This window comes from Ciconia boyciana, chromosome 2 (assembly GCF_034638445.1).
Source record: "Ciconia boyciana chromosome 2, ASM3463844v1, whole genome shotgun sequence".
NCBI classification, from domain to species: Eukaryota; Metazoa; Chordata; class Aves; order Ciconiiformes; family Ciconiidae; genus Ciconia; species Ciconia boyciana.
This window is the reverse complement of record NC_132935.1, coordinates 67,005,436-67,026,759: the sequence shown is the minus strand read 5'-3', so window position 1 is coordinate 67,026,759 and position 21,324 is coordinate 67,005,436. Positions and strand designations below refer to the sequence as shown.

Here is a 21,324-nt window from a genome sequence, read left to right as displayed (position 1 = left end):
ACAGTGCCTAGTGAATTTTGGGAAGGCACTCTCAAGCACGTCTGAGTTTTCACTCGCATCCTCCATGCAAAGTAGAGCATGGGGCTAAAGCCTGCTCTTATGTGAAATCCAGTATCTCAATGCCAGCCTTGCACACAAGCCCAGACATATCAGGGTTTTGTGAGGATGGTCAAAAATAGGGACAGGAGCTTACAGTCAACCTGCAGTGATGCAGACTCATTCTCATGCTCCTGGCAGGAAGGCAACTGCTCTCAGATACATATCTGCATCTTCAGCAAGTTTGTGAGAACACCAAATTTCAGAAAGTGGTAGCTAGGCTGGAGAACAGCAGTGCAATCTGAGGGACCTTAGCTGTATGGAAAAATGAGCCAAGAAAAACCTCTTGACGTTCAGGAAGGACAAATGTTAAGTCCTGCATCTTGGATGGAGCAACACCGTGCAACAAAACACAGCCTGACTCACCAGAGGGCAACTCTGCAGAAAAGGACCTGCGTGTCCCAGTCGACAAGTGGAACATGAACCAGTAGCATGCCCTTGCAGCGATGAAGGCTAACCATATAGCAAGATGCACAAAGAGCATGTCAAGGGAAGTAATCCTAAAGATACTCTTTTATTTGACACTCCTTTGGAATACTGTGTCTAGTTTTGTGTCCCCAGTACAAAAGAAACAATGACAAATGGCAGAATCTAGGAGAGGACCACTTAGATGGTTGGGAGTGGAGCACATGACATACAGGGACAGAGGCAACCAGGTTTGTTTAGCTCAAGAGGGCTCAGAGGGAAACGCTAGCTGCTGTCCCCACCTATCTAAGGTTAGAGAGTAGATGGAGCCAGAGTCCTCTCAGCAATGCACAGCAAAAGGATGACCGGCAATCACTGCAAGGTCAAACGAGGGAACTTCTGATTGGATATAAGAAAAAAATCTTCACCAGAGAGTGGCTAAGCACAGGGACAGCTACCCAGAGAAACTCCGAAATCTCCCTCCTTGGAGATTTTCAAAATGCAATTGGACAAGGCCCTCAGCAACCTGATCGAGCTTTGATGCTTGCCCTGCTGCGAGCAGGGGGCTGGACCAAAGACGTCCAGGAGTCCCTTCCAAAGTACATTTCGCTATGACCTATACCTGTATTTCCAATATTATTTCACATTGTCATAGCTACCTAGTGTTAAGTGCTGGGTCCAATTTGAATTTCCAGTTCATGGAAAATCTTGACATTTGGCAATTACTTTTCATTTTAATTTTGACCAAAACAAATCTTTTTTAAATTAAGAATTTTAAAAAAATAATTGTTTGAGATTATAGAAAGTTAAGCATATTGATTTAAAAATATATTTTAACATTAAATTTAATGATTTTTATTCATAGATTACTTTTTGAAAAGATCAATAATTTATAATAGCATCAGATTCTCATAAATGCTAACTTTGTTATTTAGGAGGAAGACACTTATTTTTTGTATGTGAACATGCTCTGGGGGAAGATATGGCTTATTTTATTTCAATCTACTATATACTGTAAGTTGTGGCAAACTGCCTTCTACCTTTTCATGGCAATTTATTGAGAATGTAGTAGAGACATGAAAAACTGAGGCTATTGAACATGAAAACATCCTTCATCAAGATGTTAATTAGTTGTTGATTTAAATAGCTTTTTTTAAGGAAGAAAACATCTTCTAGTCATCCTTTTGGACAGAACTGCTCCATTTTCCCTTAACACTTCGTGTTTTCATAATTTCTCTACTTCTCCAGTGAAAAGGCCTGCCTAAAGAGGCCTTAATTTCTAATGCAGAAGAAAAGCAGATTCCAGAGGTTGAAAGGGGGGGGGGGTCGGGTGGGGGTCGGGGTGGGGGAAGGTTAAAAAAAAAGCAACTTTCAGTCTTTATTTATAGCCTCACAAAGCAGAAAGGGACATCTACCACCATCTTTTTCCTGCCAAGTCACTTCTGAAGGCTGCCTGGTTTCACCAAAACTGTTCTTGAGCTCTGCAGAGCTTATTCTGTTGCCTTGCTGGCAGACCCTAGAGGTCAAGGAGGGAGCCATACTGCACTGCAGATCTGGTGTGATGCACCGCAGCTTATGGCTGTTGCTCCCTTTCAGTCTCAAGATCCATTGCTCCAAAGCATAAAACTATGCTGGAACCCAGTTCTCCCCCAACCTGAGGGAAGAGCTGCAAAAGAAGGGCTGCAAGGGACCAAGCTAAAGAAGAGGGCATAGTGCTGAAACACCAGTGTCACTGAAGACAGTACTTAAGCTGACTTAACAGGGCAGGTTTTGACCTGCTGTGCAGGAGCAAATCGGCAGCGTTCACAATTTCCTCCTCCTGCTGGTATCTGGAGGTGAGAGGAATTTCCTAGTTACAGAATTGACTAGTTCCTCAAATAGTCTAATGCAATACAGAAAAACACACATACATATATTTTAACCCAACTAAATAAAGTCAAAATGCTAGTACATTTGGTCAGAAGAAACCAGTACTGATCTTCTAGAACGGAACTACTTGGATTTGTCCTCTGGGTGTGCTGGATACATTTGCTGAAGTCTGCTGACAACAGAAACATACAAACAACATCTCTGCTATCAATGGGGTATGGAGAAGGTGGAGCAGTGATTTCCGCTTCTGTCATTTGACTTCCTCCTCCTTCCATCCCACAGGTTGCCAGCACACCTACCCAAAGCTGCACTGCCCACCCTTTCTATACATGGCCACCCACAGCGACCTGCGCTCTACTCGTCTACCTCTGGTATTTGGGCAGAAGTCCACCCCACAGGCAAGCTACAGATCTATTCCCAAACATTATGGTATGGCACTTGTTTTACTGCTCTGTGAAGAAAAGGATTGAAAACATCACATGACATGCTAAGAAAGGCTGTGAGAGGTTGAAAAATACTCCAATATTTCTGAATGTCAAGGTTGTGTCTTAAGCTCCCAACACACTCACATTTCTAAAAACTTTCTGATGTCATCAGATATGAGTATCATCTAACTTCTGAAGTGAACCTTTCTATCAGTCACTCGTGGCATATTTCAAAAGTGTAGAAATAACAATTTTGTCAGGGACCCGGCTTCAACAGCATTATAGCATTAAGACCACCCATACCATAAACTCTGTCACAATCTGCCCAGTGCCTGCAACTTCAACCAAATATATTTGTGTTCCTGGTCTCTGTAATGCTCCAAATATTAAAAAAAAGAAAAAAAAATTAAAAAGGCAATCTTTTGGAGGAAGCACATTGTTTTACAGCTCATTCCTTACCTTAAGTACAAGGAGGGTCTATTTTTCTAATCAAATTGAATTTAATCATCAGTCTAGCTCCTGGGTATTCATTTCAGGTTTACAGTAAAAAGCAAGCTTAGAAAGTGAACAGAAAAAGCATTAAATTTCCTTTTTGACACAAACCCACAACTGCCTCATCCTCCTCACACAGATGCTTAGCAGCTTTCCCATTAGCTTCACTATGAGACAGTCAAGCCTATCACACACACACACCAAGTTTGCTAACATTTCTCCAAGAGGTTTTCTTTTTATTCCTCATTGGTTACACAATTATTTTGATACAAGACTAAAACTAGCCAAAATTTATATCCATTCAATTTGATTTTTTCCCCTATTGCATAGGGGTGACTCAGTTGCTGTATGTATGTAGCACAAAACGCTGCCTGGCGATGGCAAGACACTAGCACATAGACTCTAACTCTGTGTTGGCACAACCAACATGAAGCAAGTTAAAATGAAATGGTTCAGTGATACCCACGTGGAAAAAACATGCTCTAGCAGCATTTACTGACTTAACGTCTTTTTTAAGTGCTTTCTTGAATTGCCAATTATTTTTTCTTCAGGGACCATGGTGCTGCTAAAATTTTTGCTCTTTGGAAAGTCTTTGTTGACGACTGTGACCTGCCAAGTATGACTTCATGAGGTTTTTGGGTTTCATCACCACTGTACACTCTCAGATTATTTCATCACCAAAATGAAGTTAAAGATCAGTAGCTCCAGCAGCAGCAGCTGGGATGCAGGGCTGGATTTCATCTCAATCTGGCACCTACAATGTTGACAAATGCTCCAACTACTCTGAGCTGCTTTCCACAGTTCTTCAACTGCCTGGAGCAACAGGCACCTACACAGCACCTTTTCACCTGACACTAAAACAGGTTAGCAGAACTAAACCCTAGAAATGCAGGTTTGTCACCAATGACTACAAAAGGAGCACAACTATTAGCAGCTACATTGTGGAAATCTAAAGTTAACGAATCTAAAGTTAAATCTCACCTTAGGCGAGATTTCTGTGTTGTTCACGCAGAGAAAAGGAGTTCATCAAGTTACCCATCCTCAAGAAAAGCCAGGAAAAAGTGGAGAGAAAGGGCTATCACTGGATGAAGTAGTGTCATTCCTTAAATATCAGGAAGGAACAGCTGCAGGTGAACTACCTTGCTTGGACACCAGGACAAATAAAAGACCTCTGTGCTTTCTGCAGAACATAGATGCTTTTTCAGAGAAGCTACACTGCCATAGCCACAACAGCCTAAACAACTGAGATACAAGGTTTGATGCAAGAAGTCATTTTACTGAAAAATTTTCCCCTCAAAGCAGTCAATCTTCATGCAGTGGTCCAAGACAAGAGGCCCTATCTGATGCTCTCCTGCTCTTGAGTTTGCCATGTGGCAGATAGTGGTCAAAAATAATTTCAGCTTGGAGGTGGAAAATAATCTTGGAAGCAGAACTAGCAAAAACATTTTTCTTCTTCCCACAGGTGTTGTGAGGTTCTTTCTCTGTTCAGAAACAGGGAGATAATCTCACTCCACAAACTCATTCAGTGAAGGCAATTCTATCATTAGGTAATTTTGCATTAGCAAATTTACTCCCAGACAGCAGGGAGATTAATATTATTTAATTCCACCTGGAACAGAGGAGAGAAAGGTTCTAATTCTACTATCCACCACTGCGAGTTCCTCCATGCATGAGTTTTCATCCTTCTGTAAAATTTCTGTTTGTTTTTTAAATCATGCCCAAATGCCATAAAAGGCAATTAAAAAAAGCTTTTCAGCAAGGAGCATGGAAACAACAATGGCACAAAATTAGAAAGCTAGGTCTGCCAAGCCGCCCAACTGCATCAGGTTCAGATTCACACTCAATTACAATAGTTTGGTCCTTTGCAAACTCCGCAGCAGTTTGTATCATGATGTTATGTTTTTTCCCTCACACATGTCTTCGTGAAGTGAGGAACACATCTCCTCCACTGATTACAACATATACCGTACTCTAACTGCATGGTACTTTTATGTAAGAAAGGAGTAACATTACTTACCAGACAACCTTGGGAATGTAAGGCAACATTGCTTTAGGTTCTTTTCGTATTACCTTACCAGAAAAACAATTGGAACAGTAGCTAATAAACTTGGAAGAAGGTCTCACAGAATGGTGTCTGATAATTAATAGATGTTGGGGATGTGGCCCCTCTGAAACTGGAGCATACTGACTGTAAATTTAGTTGATTTTATTTTGGAAGCATTTCACTGAGATAATGTCTTACCTCTGCGGCATTTGTAAATATATTTGATATCTCTCTGTAGTATCAGAGGAGGAAAACAGGTCAGTATATTTACTCAGTGATAAATGCTTGAACTAAAAAAAAAAAAATCACACTAAACTAGCTATAATTTCACTTTGTTAATATTAAGACAAACAGCTCTTTGGAGGAGGCAGTGCATTAAAAGTTTTGCTTAGTTCTGTTTTATGAAATGATAGTGTAACTTCAAAGAATTCCTCCATTTCTGGTTGGTCAAAAAATTGCACACTATTCTGGAAGGCAGCTGTGTGAAAAAGCCTTCAAAATAAGGAACAAGGACAATTATTTGCAACCTGCAGCCGAATGTGAGATAAAGTTGTCAAATCTGTGGTGATCCACATCTGAACTTGGATTTTGTCGTAAGCAAAATGGGTCTGTTCTGTTCACTATTGTTACTACCCGCCATGTCTGCATCAGAGCATTATCCTGCTACATGGCACAATTCAGTATAATCAGCAGTCTCCAGAAAAAAAGAAACAACTAGAATATAGAAGGAAGAAGAGAAGGTCATAATATGTGTCAGGGATAAGGTGTACTCAGTAACTTCACACTTGCTCTTGCTTTGCCTGCTTTTCTTTTCACCAACTTCTGAAATCAAAGTAGAAATCACAAATGCCATACAATTTTCCCCTCAATAAAAAAAAAGCCAAAAGGCAGACAGTCCCCTCTCATAGCTCACATCCCAAGTTAAGAATCATTAATACTCTTAATATATTACTAACAATGCCAAGTCTACAAAACATAGCCTTCTACCAAACACATTTATATAAACAGCTAATATGAGGATGTCAATGCAGCCTTATTATCAAAGCTGGAAATATATAACAAGTTAGCCTTTGAAGAAACATGAGGCATCTCCTTTTCCAGACAAAAAAAAAAACCACAACAAAACAAAAGATAAATTTTTCTACCAAACCCCTCACAGAATCCATTAATATATTTATAAAATCATTTAGCCCTCACCACTTGATCTCAGTATAGCATCCACTCATCTCTAGCTAACACAGCTGAGGAAGAGAACACAAGCTGTTCTGTTTGCTCCTTTGCACTGCTGTCACGGCACAGTCTAATAAGGGCATACCATCTTACATGTTCAGAGACATATCCTTTTGCATTTCTAAACTGATAAAGCAACCACACACATGTGCATGCATGTAATGCATGTATCTTTACAGACATATATATATATGCCTGTAGTAAAGGCATTATAACTTACTGTGAACAGTACTGAAGAGAGCTTACACTTGTTTATATTATGTCTGATCAACTCAGCTTAAGAAACAGCTGGAGATAGATGAGAGATTGGAAAGAGCTGACAGTTTCTTCTTGGAGGGTAAATTCAGAGTCTGACATGATAAAAGAAAAAAAAATCCTTCTGCTGCAGAAGAGCTGTGTATGTATGGGACAGTCATGAATCATGCACTTGAACAACTGCCCTTCGCCTCGGTCTCTTCAAGAATGAGAAACATTGTGAGTGATTATCAGAGGTACAGTATTTATTGTGACATGATAGCAAAAGATGTGAGGAGTTCGCATGCTACGTGCACACCACAAGAAAGGTTGGCCTGGATGTAACCGACTGGATACCAGTAAATAGTGAAGCCTAGAGGGGAAAAAACCAAAAGATTCTTTTTGTGTAGTAGAGCTGGCTTCCACACAGACAGCAAAAGTAAAAAGGAGTTCTGAAACATCAGAACTAATGAAGCCCACATACCTACAGATCCATAGCTTGTGGGTGATTGACTTCGATATGCAACAAGGTGCAAGAGCAAAGATTAAAGCTTTTCCTATCATAAAGGCATTTAAGAAGTCTAGCTCTCCCCCTATTCTCCCTAGGTAACAAGCTGAAAGTGAGAGTCTTTTACTCAGAGGGAACTTCTAGTCTCCCTCTTCCACCAGTTACCTATTCCATCCAACCCCCAAGAACAGTGTCTTTCAGCTTCTAATCCTCTCTTAAATCGGTCTGAAGTTGTCTCACACACTCAGATCTATTGCTGGGGGAGGGAGGGAAAGCTTCAGTGACACAGACGTACTCATGTACAAAAGGACCATTTCCTTATAAAAAACCTTCTTCACTTGAGGAATAATGGAGGCTGAGGTTGCAAATACTTTTTTTAAGTCAAGAATAAAAGATTCTAGTACTTCATCGTATCTTCTAGGGAAATACAAGTTCTTCCAGATTTCCTGAACCTTTATTGTTAAGGAAACAAAGTAAAGATCTTTGTGGACTTAGAGCCTTCTGTAGCACTTAAGTAAACTATAAAGATATTTACAATTTCTAACATTCAGCTCAGCCAAGCTTGTATTTCAATCACATACAAGTAAGCATAAAAATCCGAAGTCTTACTAATTCCTAGTTTTCTGATATGAAGCTTTGCAGATGACCATACTTCCTTCTTTTCCACCTATTCCTGAAAGACTAGTTTTCTGTATTACAGATTAGCTACTGTTTATCAGCATGGCCATAATTTATTCACTCGGGCCAAACAGAATGTCACATTCATTATTAGCCAAACTTCTGGTAAGTCTTTGCAACCTGCACTTCTTTATCTGTACTTCTGTGGAGCTGAAGTTTTGATAAACATCGATTGCAAGAATCCACTACAGCTCATGTACACGAAATGCTAAAAATATGAGCACAAATATCTAACACTTTTATGCTAATCATTAAAATGATCACAAATTGAAAACATACGATACAGAAATCTGTCTTTTTATCATGTACAAGGAACATCAAGGCAAGTTACGGATGTTTCAGCCAGCTGCATCCAACTGAAGCATCATTTCTTTCATGAATGAAAAAAGCAAGGTTTTTTAAACCATAGGAAAGCTCACACTTCCAAAATATAAAGCCGGGGGTGGGGGGGTGGGGGGGGAGTAATTTGTGAAAAACTAGACATGAGACACTTTGACAGCCTATGCAAAAATCTATGATACAGGCCATTCTAGAAAACAAAATATTTAATCAAGGGCAGCATTGTCAAAATAGTCAACGTTTTTATACTCAGTTGAATTAAATGTAGGCTGTACAGCCATAAGCCTTCCTCCCACCCCTTTTCTTTTTCTGAGTTCGTAGGTGACTTTGGTCTTTAGAAGCAGCAAGACACCAGACAAGCAAAAACATGGAAGGCTTTAAATGGCATTACTTGATGTGGCAAAACAGCTTTTAGGAACCGGAAGTGTTTTGAAGAAAATTGTTTCCTGCTGTGTTAGAAAACTGTATCAAGAGTAAAGAAAAGGTTACCTACTTAGATATTACTGTTATCCATTATTCCTTTCCCTTACACTATTTTAGAGTACATTATTCCTTTCCCTTTGAGTACCACAAAGTCTCAGCAGAGTCTGTCCACATGGTCAGCAGAACAACTGACTTTCATTTGGTCTTTTCTTAGCATTTTCTTTCTTGCCTTAAAATCAAATCACTGACTGTACAGATTTTATTTTCTTGCTTGGCAAAGCATTTAAATAAGAGATCCTTATCTCCGCCTTTTGAAGTGGTGAGCTAATCCCCCTATTTGTTTTATTTTCCCTTGTGTTTTTATCTCCCTTCCATATGCATAGTAGTAAGTGATTTGTGGATCCTTTTCCCTTTGATACATGATTTATTTGGCTCAGTTTCCACCGCTTTAGCGTATTCTGCTACCCTACTGCTTTGAGTCACCACAATTCCCTGTTCCTCAACTTTCAATCCTCTGAAAACATAACCCTCCTACCATTACATTTTGTAAGACAATTTTCAGTTTCTGCTCCAAGTCTTCTATCTTTCTCTCTACATTTACACTAGGTATTATGGCATAAGCACAGCTCAAAGCAGTTATCCTTATAGCCCTGAGGCCACGTTCCTTATTCTTGTTTTTGTTCTGAACTGTTTCTTCTTTTCAGAAGTAATGCTACTTTAAGAATTGCTTTAAAGGAAGGTAGTGTGCAAGAGACGCTGCTTCTACAGCATGTCAGCAGTCAACACTTGTACCAAGGCTGCATAACCAAGAATATTGTTTTCCCATTACAAGCTGATAATCAAACAGGAATCGTAACATGAACAACAGGCTAAAATAATTCTATCCAACTGTATGGAAAGGCCTGATTTGGTTATTGGAATCTCAAGACCACATCAGAGTGAGAAACAACTGAAATGCTAATGCACCAATATGTATGTACCTTTAGAAAGAGAAGGAAGAGCTGTCTGACTGTTCAAAAGGAAAATAAAGAACAACACCCAGAAAGAAACTGGAGTGGTTATGTGAAGAGCCATTTAGCTGTATTTCAGCCTGTTTGCATGTCCTGTTATTTAAAATGCAGCCATTGCTTTTCTAGTCCTCCCATTCCATTTTCCTCCCTAAGCCTCCTTGAGAGAGTCTGGACCTGCAGGAGAAATACGTCTTTGACAGCCATGCAATTATTCTTTTTAAAATCAGTTAGGTACCAGTTCATGTTGTTCCTCAAGTGCAGTTTGAAAAACAAGCATACTTATATACTTTTATGTATAATGAGCACTGAGTAAAGTTTAACTTGCATTTAGGAAATAAATTAAATCAATCCAGCTATTTTTCTGGAGTTAACAGAAGAACATGACCAGCTTAGCTAGTGTACCTCATTTTTATTTCAACAAACACGTTTGTTACCTTTGCATGTTTGTGCACCTGATTTTGCCTCTCCCATTCACAAAAAAAGACCTTCTGGCATAAAATCATATAGCAATGTACGGTATAGAAGAATCTGGTTTGAACTGTCAAATGGCATTTACTCAGAAATATGGTTATATATGAAAACCACAAGTATAATGTTTTAGTTGTGGTATGTTGGAGGAAAAAATACAGTTAAGACTGTTTCTATTTCCATATACAACTTTTATTGCAATACCTGTATTCTAAGCATACATATACAAATATAAAATGACCCATGACAGACTTTAAACCTGCACAAATAGTGAACTGAGAAATTCATTCAGTATTAGAGCCAAAGTTGACAGGACTTCAACAGGTGATAGGAAGCTTCCTCAGTCTCTCTCCAAGAACAACCAGGATCCACCACATTTTTGGTCCCAGATGTATGCTTTAATTTGGCAGCTGAGTCTACGAACGAGTGTATTTACCCCAGATGTGCAGCATAAACACAGAAGCAATAAAAAGAAGACTCATGACCAAAACTGGAACAGGCCCACTAAAAATAAAGAAAAAAAAATATGCATTAACATAAAAAAAAAAGGTCTCCTTTGTCCAAAGGCCAGTCATTATCAGCTAAGTGAACTCATCAGTTCATAAGCAATTGTACGAGAAAACTCTTATTTCATTCCCACAGAAATACCTTAAAGTACACAGAAATGAGATAGCCATCTCTATCAAAAACTGCTGCTGCCTCATGTTACGCAACTATAAAGCACAATATAATAACCAAAACCCCCACTTATTTAAAAAGTAATTAATGGTTCATTATTACTCATCATTGTGAAAACAATTTCCAGAAAATTATCATCTGTATTTACTACTAAGATAGCCACCTGAGCAGAGATGTAGTCAGATACAAAAACCAACAGAGTCCTCTAGCGGCTAGTAAAATTTTGGCATAAAATTCGCATTAGCTGTTTTTTCAGAGGTTTTATTTCATTTGAAAACAATGGCAGCAGCAGGTGTGAGACGGGGACTTTTATTTTCTTGAAAAAGATACACAGAATGTCAAAGTTAACTCCATCATTAAATCATTACCTAAAATGTATAAACTAACAAATTTCTTAACTTTTTTCCTTCCCACTTTTATACATTGTTTAGAAATTGTATAGTGATGTTTTTAAAAAACAGTCTTTAATTTAATCTTAGGGTGCACGTTGAGAGACTAAATCAGCTGTTTCACGCTGTTCTGAGACACAACAATTATGTGCACTATTACACAATTACACGTACTCAACACTGCTTCATACCACTCACTTCATACAATCTCATTTCTGATTTTCAACCTGCTATTGGGAGAAACACCATGAATTCTGTTATCCAGCCTGGATTACCCTCCAGATACTGTTTATAAGCAGGTAAATGTTACTTGAATATAAAGTAAAAAAGAAACTGAAAATGGACTGAAACAATTTGCTAACATATTTTTCTATGAGATGATGGTCCATATACTTCAAGTGTTCGTAACTATAATCTTACATTGAGTTTTAAAACTCAATTATTATCTATCATACCTAGACTTATTTGGGTATGGAGAACCCTGAACAAAGACATTAGCAAATAAACCAATGACAAAATGAGCAAAATAAAAGAAGTCCACACACACAGTGACTACATAAGCAACCCCTCTCAAGGGATATCCTTCACTAAGCAACAGAATGTACTTCTCAATCCCCAGTGTTTTATACATATTTGAAGTTTATGTCCTACACAACATAAATCATGATGATATCAGGTGCACAAAGTCCTTACACCGCATCTGAATTACTATTTAATTCATTTGAGCCTTTAGTAGCAGTAATACATAAGCTACTCTTTGCTGAAGGCACACAGGAATAGAGGAGCACCACTAACCAGAACACAGCAACGTGGAAATAAACAGGGGGGATTTTTTGTGTGTTTGGTGTTTTTTTTTTTAAACATGCAGATGACATTGATCACCCTACAGAATAATCAGCTTTCCAATACTGACACGTATATCTCATTTCCCCCAGTCCCAAAGACAACCTGCTGAAACCCTGCAATTCTCCTCCATATACCTGAATCTTCTCAGCCCACCACACAGTTTAAACAAATAAATAAATAAATGATTCAGGCACCTCTGAAGATTTGGTGCTGTGCATTCTCAGAATGTCTTTCATAAGGCTGCATATTATACCACAAGCCCAATTTGATTCTCTTTCATGGCTCCACAGGAAACACTGCCTATAGCTCTTTAAGCAAGAAAGCTCAAGACAAGATACAGAAACCACAGGTACCAAGTGCCACAGAAAAAGCAACAAGTTCGGGTTTAGTCTTCTTGTCAAAGTATGCGATGCTCAATCTGAGTTTTAAAGAGAAAAATATCATATCCCACTCTCAACCAGATCCCCCACAGCTCCCTTTTGCTAATATTGTTTTTAAAGACATCTATATTTTGTAGCACCCTGTGCTACAGATAAATGTACTTTACTGAGGCGAACCAAACTTGCTTATTCAATGTATTTATTATTTCTGATGTTGAGTACAGATACTAAATACCTGAGGCATCAGAGGTATAATTATACACAATATAAAATATAAAACTTTTGATCTAGAGCAGAATTCTCCTGATCATAGCTAGCATGAAATAACCTGTTCTCAGGTGTTTTTATGTATTTTTTCATAGTAATTTTAAGAGGTCATATTTTAAACAACATGAAAAAGCACAAAAACCCCCTACCACCAGGCTAAGCTTTCACACTGCTTTATGCAGTAGTGATCACAACCATTTTTAAAAACAACTTTGGCTGAAGCACTTTACTGAGGCAACCACAACCCCTCTACAACCCATTTTCATTTTTAAGCCTACTGAATAGGACAGATTGTAACAATTGGTTGCTACGGAAAAAACATATGTAGAAAAATACATGGAAAGCTGTAAGCAAGAAAGTCGCTCCCAAGCCATGGTTCAGAAAACGTTACATCTAGTGTGCAGGTGATTTGTAAAACCAGCTCACTTTTACAGATTTGTTTCTTCCATTAAAAGCCTGACCATACAGTTACCCATGGTAGCTTGCAAAAAACCCACTCCCAGTGTTCCAAAACCTTAAAATTGGGAACCACTGTGCTGCAACATAAATAGAAGCAGGGGGGGGAACCAAACAACAAAAAAACCTCTATCTACTGACCGTGTGTATTGGAGATTAGAACAACTGAGTGGCCATTCAACATCAAAAGTGAAACCAAAGGATTCACAAAGAAACTTACTGAAAATGGTAAAGCTGCTTTGACAGCTTGTATCACAAGTCTACTGTGAAAAAAAAAAATCTACCCAATGGTAGAACACTTCTGCTTTTCTCAGTTTGGTGTTATTCATTTTTTTAAAGTGAGCTTCAATAGACCAAACAACACAGAAATTAGTTGCCTTGCCTATCTGCATGGATTTGCTCTAGAACACTATTGCTGCTCATTGTCTTTTCCTTTTCTTTGCCTTGTCTCCTACCTGGATTCAGAATGGAGAAAGCAAGACCTGCAGTAGCAGAACACCACTACTTTAATGGTTTGCTGTATAGTTTTTGTTTTTTAAGTGTCAAGCGCATATGAAAATGAAAACACGTAAGACAACTTCAGAGGAAGGATTACTCATGGAACAATCACTAACTAGACTATCACCAGCCATTCCCCAAATGTTCTATTTGTGCAGCCAGCAGCAGCCCTCTTAAAAGGCTCCAAAATAAAATATTAGAAAACTAGATAAATAAAATACTAGAACATTTCTAGAATTCTAGAAAAAAAGCAGCAATAGGGACATCCCTGAGTGTCTTGAGTCTCTTCAACCCAGTAAGAATAAGAGGCCATGAAGTATAACTCTACAAGAAGGACAAACTCCCAATCAAGAGTATGACAGCACCCACCCATCAGCTGAAACACACCTCCCGCCTTTGTTACCCAAATATTAGGCTGCAAAGCTTGTTTGGGGAACTGATCTGAATGACCCAAACTGGCCAAAAAGTAAAAACTTAGGCTCTCTCTACAGCTTAAGGGACACTACCACCAGATATTTGGCCATAATCTTGCAATATTCACCTTGTAAAAACACAGATATACAAGGTATCGGAATGCTATTCGCTTTGCAAGCTTAGCTAAAATAATTTATCTTCAGCTTTGTAATAAAAACACCTGAGATTCTGCAAGCATGTGGCATATCAGTAATATTATGTTTTCGGGGCGGGGCGGGGAGGGAGGCGCACAGGATCACAACATACCTACTAATAAAGAAAAAACAAAAGTTTAATTAAAAATAACCAAAACATGCACGTAGATGCCTAAATTCACTGTAACAAGTAATCTTTCCCAGCTTCAAAGGGACTGCTTGCAGTCTTCAAAGACCACTTAAGATAAGTCTAGGCAACTACAAAATATAACTTGTACCTACCTTTTTCAAGCCACTATAGCTTTAAAAACTACCTCTCCAGGTTTACAGATTAAATAAAATATTTCATCCCAAATCTATCTAAGCAGCCATCAATTCAGCATGTTTTCCCATGCAGACCAGAACACTGATCTCTCAATTCAAAGACTGAAAGACTACGTAAGCAAGTGAAATACATAGCCCCCATGCCTGCCATGACCCGTATGTCCAACTTACACTTTGAGCCCTGGAGAGTCCTCAGTGTAGAATCGCCACATCCCACCAGTACCTGTGGAAGTGGCACGGCCTGCACTTCTTGTCCCACAGCTGGCATTCTTCCTTTAGGGGATAACAAAATGAAACAAAATACATTAGCAGTCTGCCAGCTTAGTTAGCAGTGCCACTACGCACCCCAAGAGACTGCAGAAACAAGACCCTTACATCAGCCTGTATCGCCAGGCAAGCAGAAGGCATCAGCCTATGCAGCCACGCAAGCAGAAGGCACGATGGCTGGCATAGCACCGCCGGGGGCTACAGCCAGGTGCACCGCGGACCAGTAAGTTAGATCCGCAGGAGCCCTGCCCGCACACCCCACGGAAGCACACAGCTCTGCCCGCTTCCATCATCCCTCTGCCCCCCGCTGGGGCTGCCCGGCCACAGAGCACAAAGAACGGGGGGGAAAAGTTTGCCCCCACTACGAAGACGCCGCGGGCACCTACCTCTGCCGGACGGTGGAGCCCGCCGCGCGGGGAGCCACGGCCTTGCTGGGGGAGCGGCCGGCGGAGCCGACATTCGTGGCGCTGGGGCTGGGCCCAGGCTGCGGAGAGAGGAGAGAACCGGGAGGGGGTGAGAGGCGGCGGACACGGCCAGGGGAGAGGGAGCGCCTCAGCCACCCCCTGCCCCGGGCAGAACCTCACCATGGCGACGGCGGCGCTGGCTCGGGGGTCGGCACAGCCTCACACACGCTGCCTCACACACGCTCCCGCACGGCCGCTCCGGCCACGTCCCTGCCCGCAGCAGGCCCCGCCCCCGCGCCGCGCCTCCCGGGGCCTGGCGGCTGCCCGGGATGATGCCTGAGCAGCGCCGGCGCTTCTCCCTCCCCCCCTCCCTCCCTCAGCGGCCGCTTTCTGAGCTAGCTGACCCCGCGCCACGCCTCGGTCGCGCCCGCTCCCCTCACCAGCGGCCGGGCCGGGGCGGCCGAGCAGGGAACGAGCGGGACGAGGCCCCGGGCAGCGCCCGGGCCGCCCGGCGGGTGGGGCGACAGGGAGGGCCCGGCAGGAAGGCTGACGTGTCCTGCTGTGGTCGTTGCGCTGCGCATGCGCGCGCTGCCCGCTACGTGGCCGGCGGGAGGGTCCCCGTTCCCCCCGCAGCGGCCATGGCGCCGGGCGGGGAGGCCCCGTCCGTGCTGTTCCTGCACCCGGACCTGGGGCTGGGCGGGGCGGAGCGGCTGGTGGTGGACGCGGCGCTGGCGATGCAGGCGCGGGGCTGCCGGGTGCAGATCTGGACGGCGCACTACGACGCCGCGCGTTGCTTCGCGGAGACGCGGGGGCTGCCGGTGCGGCAGGCCGGCGGGTGGCTGCCGCGCAGCCTGTGGGGCCGCGGGCACGCGCTGTGCGCCGCCCTGCGCATGGCTTTCGTGGCGCTGTACGTCCTGCTGCTCAGCGGGGAGCGGGCGGACGCCTTCGTCTGCGACCAGGTGCGGGGCGGGCCCGGGCCCGGGCGGGCGGGGGTCGCCGCCGCCATGTGCGGCCGCGCTGCTGCGGTGGGGGGAGGGCCCGAGGGGAGGCGGGGCTGCTGGCGGGCTCCGGGGCGGCTGGAGGGAGAGGAAGCTGCTGCCGCTTGGGCTCCCCTCCCAGCTCTCCCCTGGTGGTGGGCCTTGGGAGGAGGAGGTGCGTGGGGAGGGCCCGCGGCTTGACGGGGCCTGGGCGGGGAAGGGGTCTCGGTGGCCTCGCAGGGCGAGGTGAGGGAGGAAATGCAGAGCCGCAGCAGGAGGTCCTGTGCGAGGGAGCGCAGCTTGATGCGCTTGTGGAGGGGAGAGGGAGAGGGAGAAGGCACTTGGCTTGCAAAGGGTATGGCTTTGAAATCCCACGTAAACACCAGCGGCGCTAGCACAAATAATGAATGTCTCTTCTTGTCCTGTCTCTCCTGGTTGCGCTAGGTGTCGGCTTGCATTCCTGTACTTAGACTGGCCAGAACCCGTAAGAAGGTTTTGTTTTACTGTCACTTTCCTGATCAGCTTCTGACCAAGAGAGAATCTCTCCTGAAGCGCATCTACAGATTACCGCTTGACTGGCTAGAAGAGTACACAACTGGCATGGCAGACTGTATTGTTGTGAACAGCAGGTTCACCGCCAGTGTGTTCAAGGACACGTTTAAGTCCTTATCTCACATAAACCCCGATGTCCTCTACCCATCGCTCAATATCAGTAGCTTTGAAACAGTAGTTCCTGCGGACATAGCTGACCTGATACCCAAAAAGAAAAAGTTCTTGTTTCTTTCCATTAATAGGTATGAGAGAAAGAAGAATCTAGCACTGGCTCTTGAAGCTTTGCACGAGCTTCGAGGAAGACTTGATTCTCATGAGTGGAATGAAGTTCACCTGGTTATGGCAGGTGGTTATGATAAACGGGTTCTGGAAAATGTGGAGCACTACGAAGAGCTGAGGAGACTCGCAGCCAAGCTTAGTGTTAATGACCATGTCACTTTTCTGAGATCGTTCTCAGATGAACAGAAAATCTCTCTTTTTAGTAATGCTGTATGTGTGCTTTATACACCAAGCAATGAACATTTTGGCATTGTTCCTCTGGAGGCAATGTATATGAGATGTCCAGTTGTAGCGGTTAATTCAGGTGGTCCTTTAGAATCAATCTTGCATAACGTTACAGGATTTTTGTGTGATCCTCTGCCAACTCAATTCTCTGAGGCCATGGAAAAAATTGTGAGAGATCCTCTCTTAAAGGATACAATGGGAGCAGCTGGGAGAGCCAGAGTTATGGAAAAATTTTCCTCAGAAGCATTCACAGAACAGCTGTACCAATACATATGCAGATTAACACAATAAAATTATATTCCTATGTTATATTTTACAGCGTTGTATCTCTCATTTGGATAGGGGACCAGTATTCATTGTGACTATGATGAAGAACCCGGGACGTCTGAATTTCGTTGTTATGCTCCTTGTGCTGCCTTATGTTGCTCGATACAAAGAATGAGCAAAACATGTCCCACTGTCTCATTAGAAGGTAAAAATTCTCATGTGGTAGGCTGATCCACCATTGTAGGAGTTATTTTGTGTACTGTGCCTTGGAAGAATGCATAGTTAAATGGCAGTAACTTACTAGGAAATTATTGCACATTTTACTTTAATACTGTACAGTATGGCTGATTCAATTTACAAAATGTGGATTTGTACAGATAAGACAAGCACAGATTTATTTTTGTGTATTTAAAATGTTCATCAGTAATTTTTAAGTAAAAGAGCTATCTTAGCTGAAGTGTGGAGAGAATTGCACAGTCCACCAACTGCATGTTTAAAAAAAACAACACTGTTAGGGATATGAGTGGTATGGTTTTAAAATGATTGACCTTTTACTGTACTTCTCTTCTTAAATTGCAACATGTAGTCACCCTGGGTTTCATAAACGAGCGCACAGGCATGAAAGCAGAAGGAAGCTGAGACTAGAATAAAACCAAGGACATCGGACTACTCTGGGCAAAAATGTTAGTGCTGAAATTCTATGTCTATGCAAATACCTGCAGTGCTTAAGGATGTAATTTTACTTTGAGAGTTCTGGTTTGTAGAGACTTAAATTATATCCCCTTTATTTAATGTTTCATTCTAAATGACAGCACACCAGGTAATCTGGAGCAGGCAATAAAGACAGATTTTATTTTGCCTGTTTTAGTGGTAACTTTTCGGTATAATTTTTCTGAATAGTTTAGCTGGGGGATACTTTTTTCCTAATGCAGTGACTGCACATGTGACAGTAATTTGACTTTTTTTTCAAGTGTAATACCTGGTTTTGGTCAAGGAACACCTGATTTTTTTATCTTCCTCTCTTTTTAGCACACCTTTAGTTGGTTCTGTTTGGTTTCCAAAAACACACAATCCATACAGTTGGGTTTTAAGTCTGAAAATGGATTGAGTAACTACAATTTCCTCATTCTTTGAAATGCAGTTTTATCTATAAAATACAATTTAGTAGTCCAAATTCTGCTTTTTATATTTAAGATAAAATTTCAGGCATTTTCACATTTAGTACTTCACAACAGAGAGATCAGTCTTTCTGTTGCTTAGGACTGCAACCTAGGTCTCAGTATAAGGCTTTTATTTAAAGTGAAACAAACAAAAATCCACAAAGTCCTTGTCTTTAATCAGGAAGTTGGAATGCTGTAATGGTTATTCTTTGTGGATTGGGAGCAGGTGTTCTCAACAGGCTCTAGTTCCAACATTTCTGTTCATGTCAGAAGAACTGGCAAGCCTGAATCTATCGTCTCTCTTGCCTGTTCCTGCATTTGTGCTTCTTCCCCAGCACTTAAAAGTCTTCCTAAATCTTTGTGCAGCTTTTTCAGGGTGTAGCAGTGAGTGACTGAAGGGCCTGAAGAGAGAGAGTGAAAATAATCTATGGTCATTGACATTAACACCTTCAAGACATATTTGGCCTGGGTTTTAAGCTCCAGTTAGAAGGTGCAAGATGGTTGGAGCCAATTCCTGTGGCTGCTTAGTTTATGTTACATTCTCCTCTCCGGATTGCACTGGAGTTAACCTGGAGCCTAAGGTACACGCCGGTGCACGCTTGCCAGCATAGCTCTGGGCGTAACTCCATTTATGCACAAACCTTGGCCTCCAGCCCTTTCCTGAGCTGTGTTGATGGCAGGCGTGTGCCTAACCCTGTGCCCTGCAGCTCTTGTTGACTGGATTTCATGAATTGCACATGGACTTGACCTGCCGTCTCACGTTTACCTGGTGATCACTGGACTGTCTGACTGAACCTGTTACTGTCACCAGGCTGCCCTGCTTGGGTGCTGTTCCTTGGTTGGTGAGATCACTGTCCCTCTGTGATAGGGTCTCCCTCAGCTTTTGACTGTCATCCTGTGCAGAGCAGCCCCCGTCTTGCTGCTTCCTGACAGGTAGTTTGGGCCATCTCAAGCCCTGAGCTGACTGTCATGGAGCCTGGCCTTCAGGCTGCCCATCAGCTGCAGGTTAACGTCAGAATCCTGCAGGAAGCTGTGGTCAGCATGGAGAGGCATGGCACAGCCTTTCAGGCTGCTTCAGCATCTCTTGCTCCCCAATTCTAGAACCATTCAGTGGGGACTTGGACAATGGTATTGGGATTTATTAGTCAGATATGGCTAATCTTTACAGCCTATCCAGGGCCTGTATATCCCAAGGAACATTAGATGCTTGGGAGCAATAATCTCCAAGCTCTCAGGGCAACCCAAGAGTGGATTTGGACCATGTGGAAGATAATGGCCCTATGCTCCAAAACCTGATGACTTACTAATTGATTTGGAGCGGTTTTGGGGGGACTGCAACTGTGCAGTGGCCAAGGCTGTCTTGCTGGAGCTCCAGCAGGGGAAGTAGTTGGCCACTAACTACACAATTCAGTTCAAGGGCTTTATTGTGGAAACAGCGTGAAGAGCAAGCCCTTATGACCCTCTAAAGTCTAGGGCTGTCTGAGGCCGTCAAAAACGAGATGGCCAGAGCCTGGGGCAGCCTGTCAGATGGACCTATTGCTGGAGAAGCACCTGGGTCTGCGAGGAGGAGCATATGCAGACCTCTGCCATGTTTTGCTCCACCTTCCTTACTATCCCCAGAAGAAGAGCCCATGGACATAGGCACCATCTACCTCACCCCTCATCCCAAGAATGAGAACACAGGTGGAGAAAAGGGGATTGCTTTTCCTGTGGTAGAAATGGCAACTGTGTTGTCAGTTGCACCGACAACCCCCCTGCTCTGACAGTCACTTGGTGCAGGTACATGTGAGGCAGCTGGTACGACTGGCAGACTTTTGGGTTGGAAATCAAAGTTAGTGATGAATGGACAGCTAACGAAGTGTGGAGAGAGAGAAGCCTGGCAGACAAGGTGGGGAGAGAAGCAACTCATCCCTCAATTGTATTCCAGGTTCTGGTGGTAGGTCAGCACCACTGTTGGTTCTTCTGCTACCTCAAGAATGTGCTACCACTCCTCAGAGGCAGCTTTGATTTTCAGGTGCTGCTTGTCCCAGACATCATAATTCCTCTCAGTGGGGGTGAGTTGCCTAGAGAAATAGGCATAGGGTCCTGAGTCCTGCTTTGGGCCAGCTTCTGGGAGAGTATGGCCCCTATGACAGAGAAGCATCTGCTTCCACAATGAAATGCCAGGGCCTGGGCAGGACTGTGAGGCAGGCTATGGCGAATGCCCGTTTCAGTTCCTCAAAAGCTGCGTGTGCTTCTTAGGCCCTTAGAAAGTGAGGTCCCTTCCAAGTAGGTGCTGTTACAGGAGCCATAATACTGGAAAACCCTGTTACAAGTCATGAAAAGAAGCTGGCAAATTCTAAGAAACTGCAGTCCCTGCATGCTAGAAGGGAAGGAGTGGAAGACTGCTTTCTGAACCAGATGCAGACACTGTGAGGATCTTGCGATACCATTTGGTCTCTTCTGTGCTCTGACCACCTTCCATCGTTTTGTAAGTAAGTGATGCCCTGCACAGCCTGCTTGATAACTACGTAGTGGCATTCTTGA

The 21,324-nt window shown here is 42.8% G+C and overlaps 2 protein-coding genes across 3 annotated transcripts; one reads left to right on the top strand and one right to left on the bottom strand.

The window, feature by feature from the left end:
• Nucleotides 1-10,391: 10,391 nt before the first annotated feature.
• Nucleotides 10,392-15,935, bottom strand: SEC61B (SEC61 translocon subunit beta). Of its 2 annotated transcripts, none has more exons than XM_072852873.1 (4): nt 15,779-15,935; nt 15,321-15,418; nt 14,839-14,940; nt 10,392-10,725 (listed from the first exon to the last, which is right to left on the bottom strand). In XM_072852873.1, the coding sequence occupies exons 1-4, from the start codon at nt 15,917-15,919 to the stop codon at nt 10,638-10,640; spliced, it is 429 nt and encodes a 142-aa protein (XP_072708974.1). In that variant the 5' UTR covers nt 15,920-15,935; the 3' UTR covers nt 10,392-10,637. The 2 variants fall into 2 exon arrangements, with proteins under 2 accessions (XP_072708974.1, XP_072708975.1); XM_072852874.1 differs by lacking the exon at nt 15,779-15,935 and adding an exon at nt 15,519-15,672.
• On the top strand, nt 15,907-17,682 carry ALG2 (ALG2 alpha-1,3/1,6-mannosyltransferase). The gene is made up of 2 exons (XM_072852872.1): nt 15,907-16,297; nt 16,760-17,682. Exons 1-2 carry the CDS (start codon nt 15,977-15,979, stop codon nt 17,660-17,662), a joined length of 1,224 nt encoding a protein of 407 aa, XP_072708973.1. The 5' UTR covers nt 15,907-15,976; the 3' UTR covers nt 17,663-17,682.
• The last annotated feature ends 3,642 nt before the right edge of the window (nt 17,683-21,324 follow it).

Bases quoted from the DNA above. Each gene is read 5' to 3' on its own strand.
- SEC61B (XM_072852873.1), bottom strand. From the start codon at position 15,919: ATGCGCAGCGCAACGACCACAGCAGGACACGTCAGCCTTCCTGCCGGG. The intron at 14,941-15,320 runs GTAGGTGCCCGC...TATCCCCTAAAG, and splicing joins GGCTCCACCGTCCGGCAGAG to GAAGAATGCCAGCTGTGGGA. The intron at 10,726-14,838 runs GTAAGTTGGACA...CTTTATTTTTAG, and splicing joins GACTCTCCAGGGCTCAAAGT to TGGGCCTGTTCCAGTTTTGG.
- ALG2 (XM_072852872.1), top strand. From the start codon at position 15,977: ATGGCGCCGGGCGGGGAGGCCCCGTCCGTGCTGTTCCTGCACCCGGAC. The intron at 16,298-16,759 runs GTGCGGGGCGGG...TGGTTGCGCTAG, and splicing joins ACGCCTTCGTCTGCGACCAG to GTGTCGGCTTGCATTCCTGT.